General features: G+C 42.9%; 1 protein-coding gene across 1 annotated transcript in view; it reads right to left on the bottom strand.

The window, feature by feature from the left end:
* Nucleotides 1–4,420: 4,420 nt before the first annotated feature.
* Tmem26 (transmembrane protein 26) overlaps nucleotides 4,421–6,194 on the bottom strand; it is a 49,842-nt gene continuing 48,068 nt past the window's right edge. The window contains exon 6 of the mRNA XM_055598847.1: nucleotides 4,421–4,836. Within this exon, the coding sequence (XP_055454822.1) occupies nucleotides 4,421–4,836 (416 nt within the window). The remainder of the gene's footprint in view (nucleotides 4,837–6,194) is intronic.

Below are 6,194 nucleotides of genomic sequence, written 5' to 3'. Positions count from 1 at the left end.
TTTCCTTACAATTCTGAAGTTTAAAATTACACATCTTGAGGTCTTAATTCATACTGTAGAAAAAAATTTGTTCAGAAATTTATTACATATTGATTGCTCATACATGCTATCAAGATTATTTACTTTCAAGATAGCTGTTAAATTGCTACTTAGGTCTCAGTAATTTCTAGATGTTCAACCTTTTATGCACAAATATACCTTTGTCTCTCCCTTCCCAATATCTACCCTTCTTCTCATTCTTGACTACACTAGCTTTTTAGTTTTCCCCAACTGGTATGTTCACGACACCTTTTACCACTCATAAACATGAAGCATCCATATAGAAAAAGCTGCCATCACTTGCTTCCGAGTTTCAGGACTCGATTCGGAGAACGTTGCCCACCCCCCCCCACCCCCAATGGAGACACATTGCGTATTTCCATCCGATATTTATAGTTTTCATTTTACAGTGAGATTTAATCCATCTGGAATTTATTTCTATAGATTTCATGAGATAAAAATCCCACTTTATGTTTTCCAGATGGATAGCAACATTTTCCAGCATCATTTATAAAACTGGTCATTCTTTGCTTGCTGTTTGGAAATGCCACTTTAATCATGCTCTAAATAGATCAGTTTTACTTATTAAGCCAGAGATTAAAATCCATGAAGGAAATGAGTAGAGAAGAGACATACAAAAAAGTCGGCAGAAAAATAAAATAAGGCATTGGGACAAAGCTTTATACAAGTAGTTAATGTCCATAATAAAACAAAAAAGCCAGCCACAGCAAAATCTAGAAATATTCACAGAAAATACACTCACGTGTTACTTCAGTAAGAGAGCCCTCAGAGATAAAAACTGATAAGGTAGGAGGCCTTGGTGGCTCATTCTTTAATCACTGTTTAGCTGCTCTCACCATCCTGAAAGTTCTGTGGAGCCTCCAGCTGCCTGGCATAACTCTAATCAGATATGTCTGAGAGCAGATCAAAAGTCCTCCTAAGTGAAAACCAAAGCCTAGAATTAAGAAACAGTAAAAGAACTAACAGTGTCTTTTTATCTTGTAATTCAAGGCCGTTTGATCTGTGAGCCTGTGCACTCTCTTTCAGCGAGCCTTAGAGTGGAATGGAGGTGGACAGGCCGAGTCTCAACACTTCTCTCTTTTCACTGCCGAAGAGTTCCTGATACTAAATCCCGGAGATAGAGTCTACGCTGAACTCGGGAACCATGGCAATCCTAATGGGTTCGCACCTCACACTCCTGTTGAACAAAGCGGTGTGTTGATAGCAGCGAATCTCATCCTCACCTGGACCCATCTTCATGACTGCAAGGTCTTGTGGTCGGACAGAAAAAAAAAAAAAAAAAAAAAGCCAGCAGCAGAATTGTCTTAGGTTTCTCCCTGGAAGTTTCCAATGTTATCGACCAGTTCAAGCCTCCACATTCCACCCTTTATAACAGCAGTAAAACTTTGGAGAATAATCAAGGACAGAGCGGTATGTTGGTCTTCAGCGCAGTGTTGTGGTGTTTAAGACTCTTAAGACTCGTTCGGTATGTATAAGGCCTAAGGAGGATCCTGAGGCCCACACAGCGTGATGTAAACATGGACACCAGGCTTCCTCATGAGTGGAAGAGCATCTTTCAGGAAGAATATTTGACTGAGCTTTAATTAAACAGCAACAGTTCCCACAACTGCAAGGGAAGCCCGGTCCTTGGGGCTTGGGGCTTGGGGCTTGGCGTGCTCTGTGGCTGGGGCCAGAGGGTGGAGCCTTTGTCCTGTGTGAGGAAGCTATTTCACTACAAATAAAATGTAAACAAGTCTCAAAATGCCAATGGTTTGGAGATAACTGCTATTCTGTTCAGTTTATGACAAACGCTTGGATATCTAGAAACATTACAATACAAGCACAATTTTTAAAGGGTAAAATGGTAGTAATAATTATAAACATACAGCTAACTGAATACATTTTTAACTTTTCACAGAGATAAAACCTAGACTAAGCAAACAGACGTTTTTCCCAGGATCAAAGCAGCCAGCATAAGGAAATGGAAACACTGGCATTGAGGTTAAACACTCTCTTTAGCAGATTTTCCTGGAAAAGCCTTGAAGACCGTGTGTCTATTTTTGGCCATCCATTAATTACCAAGCTGGTACTGGGTGCTCTCTGACTTCCTGGCATTCTAAGTTAAGCCAGATTTTGGATGGGCCTGAGGAGGAGGAGAGCTAATTACGAAATATTTTATTTAAGCATTAGAAAGTCTTTCATGGAATCAAGCCAAGACTCAGATTTGAAAGCACGTAAACATATCCTTACAACAGTCACACTACTTCATCCTCTGTTTTTAGAGGCTTGCTGTTTTGTTTTTCTGCATGCACACACTCACAAAAGTGCTGGGAGCAAACAGGCAGTAAGGAGAGGCAGGTAGACCTCACGGGAGAAGGTATTCAACACAAGGCAGGCAGCACCACAAGAGAAGGCTGAGGCAGTTGATAAATAGCATTTTTTTTCTTCTCATTGCTGAGTATTTTATTTCAAAATGTTTTTGTTATTTTTTAATTTTACCTGTGGTGTGTGTGTGTGCTTGTGTGTGTGTGTGTGTGTGTGTGTGTGTGCCTGCCTGCAAGTGCAGGAATACAGTCCATGCCCACAGAGGCCAGAAGAGGGTATTAAGATCCCCTAAAGCTGGAACTACAAATGGTTGTAGGCCCTGGAGAGTGTTGGGAAGAACTCAAGTCCTCTGCAAGAGAAGTACATGCTCTTAACCATGAGACATCTTCCCACGTCCCATTGCTAAGAATTTTAAATAACATACCTTTAAGAACTGTCACATTCTTCACTTTATATAAATAATAAATCTTGACCTTTACCTGCACACAATTATTATGAAAATTTTTAAATGCTCTCCATTTGCTTCCTGCACATTTTACAGCCATAACATTGTTAAAAGGAAAGGCACAAGGAATAAAAGAAGTAGAAATTACTAGAAGATAGTCATGGCTTTGTATAAAATAGAATTTGCTTATAAAAGTTGTTATCAAACATGTTGGATAAATACCATCCTATACCAGAAATTCATAGATTAAAAAAAAAAAAGTCCCAACTGATTGTCTAATGGTTGCATCCAATTTAGGAAGATCCCTGAATAAACGTCACTGAAGGCCTGGAAATGCTAGCACGGGCTGACCGATACCCTAAACTCTAACACTAGCAGTTTTAGAGATGTTTGCTAGATTGCCAAGTCCAGTTTTCACCATGTAATTAAAAGCAAGAGCCTCTTTCAAAGGCTTGGAATCATTTCTACCCAGAATGCAGAGAGATGTGCAAAGCGAGAGGAAGACTGTTTCATGCAGGGGAACCAAAGCCATCATGATTCCCAGGAGGCAATAGGGTGACATGTGGTGACTGGACATTTGATGGAGGCCCTGTGAATGAGGCTGGTGCCACCTTCCACCAACTGTTCTTGAAACCAAGCTGCAGCCAGTGATGGCATTTCCCGGAACCTGTGGCAATCTCTGTTACTCTTGCTGCTCCTACAGCAGCTGCTGTCAGCCACCAGGAAACATGGTAACACCGAGGGCCTTCAGACTCCTTCATCGCAGCCTGCCAGCGCTCCCTGGAACCTCCTCATGGGATGTACCTTGACAGTGCAGGAAAAGATAACTAACTCGACATTCCGATACCAATGACCCTGTGAACTGTTTGGGAGGAAAGCATGTCTTGCTCATATCTCCTCGCTTTGAAGTTGGTAGAACCGAAACGGCTTGCTGGGAACTTTGTGCTACCCAAGCCCAAAGCCATCGTGATTCTCAAGAACATAGGCACCATACCAGAACGCCATCTTGGTCCAGATGAATGAGATTCCGGGAAAGGCCTGTACAACCACCACCGCTGTTTTCCGCGTTGAGGAAGCTGATGGCACTAGTTCCCAGCTTCCAGCCCATGGCAAGTTGACGTTAAAAGTATTTCCCTCTCATTTGTTCTGCATTCACTGAATATACTTTTTTTTTTTTTTAATGTCAGAGGGACATTACAGAAAACATCAGATGAGAGAGCGTGACAGTCCAACCAACCACTTGCTAGGTAGTTTTTGAGGGTGAGGTGTGAAGGTGGTAAATGTCAGCGCTAAATCTTTGGCGGGTGTGCTACTACAGCTATGCCTGCGACGTAACAGCTCAGTAAGAACCAATCACGCAGAGCGTTTCTCCGAGCTGTGTCAAGTCTGCCATCTTCGCAGGAGGTTGTAGAGACAGCCACTTGTCAAAGTTCTTTCCATTCAGATGAAACAAACAAACAAAAGTACCTTGGCTTTGATTCAAGATCATGTTTACATGTTGTTTCCTTCGAAACTGCTGCACTCAAACATTTCCTGGGGGAGGTAAGATGAGAACCGGTCTACAAGAAGCAAATGAGTCAAGCCTCCCAGTTGCATGATGGGAATGGGTAGCTAAGGTGTGGGGTAGGACTCCTCAGAGGTGACAGGCGAAGCTTGCAAAGGCAGAGCCTCCCTGGAGGCGTCCTCCCACTCACTGGGCCCACTCTCAGAGGGTTGGTCTGGGCTACTGGGCTGCGTTTTGGGGCTTTCTGGATGGTCTTCCATGGAAGCCCGGGTGGCCAGGATCAAAGCCACAAGCCGGTAGAAGTGCAGAGCCATGACCAGCGAATTCTTCACAGCAAAGAATACCAGCATATGGTTGATCACTTGGAAATAGATCATCAGGACAAGGCGCACAACCAGGAAGGGACCATCTTGGATGAAGAAGCTGAGGCCAATGGCCCATAGATCTGCACCATACTGGCTCAGGAACAACCTGAGGAAGCCCCTGGCTTTCACTGAAGAGGGGCATACCAGTTTCAACTGGACTGGGGGAAAAATGAGAGAAACAACAGTTAACATTCTGAAACCCAAACTGGAAAGGGACATAGGACAAATCATTATGGGTGGTCTGGTTCTGGCGGCTCGAGAATGACTATGCAGCTTAACTGGGAAGACCAGGGGAGATTTCTCCACCTCAGCCCTGATACTGGCACCGTGGTTCCATGCACTTCAAAGATTTTGCACCACTTACCAGCCTCCCTGTAGGGAACAGCTGATTAAACAGACTAGAGAGAGTGGGGTGTAAAGGAAACTGCTGTCTGTGTGTGTGTTTGGGGGTGTGCTACAGAGTGGTGTACTCAGTGTTTTGAGTCAGAGAGCCCAGTACTCCTGGTACTCCGTGTGGAGTGCAGTGGGGAGGGTGAGTGATTTTCCTGACTACTAAGTGCAGCAAATGAATGACAGAGTCTAGAACACCATCGGACCATCACAAATGCTTTCTCTAGATTGTCCCCATTTATTGCTTTAGTCAACCACGTGGGTGAATTCGCTCCGACAACTCAAGCGCTTAGTATTCAAATTCAAGTATAAGTCACATTAAACATATTTTTCTAATGTTGTTGTTGGTGTGTGTATGTGTGGGAGCCCAAATAAAAGCCATTACTTTATCCTGTCCTGACTCCTTCTCCTTTTGTTTCCCACTTTATAAGAAAGACTGGGCATAATTGCATAGTTTTGTTCCCAATTGAACAAAGGGAGACTCCGTTGACAGATGAAACTTTTGTTTTAATATCTAAGAAATATATTTAATTCAGGGTCAAGGGTAGAAAATATTCCCTTTTGTAGTAATAAAGCCTTCCATTTGGAGTTTTCCAACAAAGGATGTCTCAATCCAGCAAGCGCGTGCAAATATCATGAAGTGGCTTTGATATGGGTGAAAATAATGTACTGTTTGTTAAAGAATACAATAGCGGCTTAGTCAGAAGTGACATTTGGTCTTTGTTTTTCAAACAGCTGCATAGCATTATCACCTCTGAATGTTTACAGAAATCTCTTTCTTAAATGCAAACTTTCTTAGCAAGTCTGTAAACCACAAGGTAGGAGAGGGCGAGTGAATGACAAAGGAAAGACAAATATAAGGTCAAAAAGTGCCCTTCTTAAGAAGCCACGCTCAGAAAGTCCCTCCTGGCAGCCTCCCCCCTCCCCATGGGTAATATTACTCAGTGTAGAAAGGATGGAGCCCAAGAGTCTAACAGGACAGCATCTAGCTGGCTTCTAGCTGGGTAACGAGTACCATGCATGTCCTAGGGCACACTTCAGCAAGACCTCTATATGCTGTCTGCATCTTTCTTTCTTTCTTTCTTTCTTTCTTTCTTTCTTTCTTTCTTTCTTTCTTTCTTTCTTT

The sequence above is a fragment of the Psammomys obesus genome, unplaced genomic scaffold (genome assembly GCF_907164565.1).
Source record: "Psammomys obesus unplaced genomic scaffold, mPsaObe1.curated_primary_1811, whole genome shotgun sequence".
NCBI classification, from domain to species: domain Eukaryota; kingdom Metazoa; phylum Chordata; class Mammalia; order Rodentia; family Muridae; genus Psammomys; species Psammomys obesus.
Note: the sequence above shows the minus strand (reverse complement) of the source record. Positions and strands in the feature narration are given on the sequence as shown.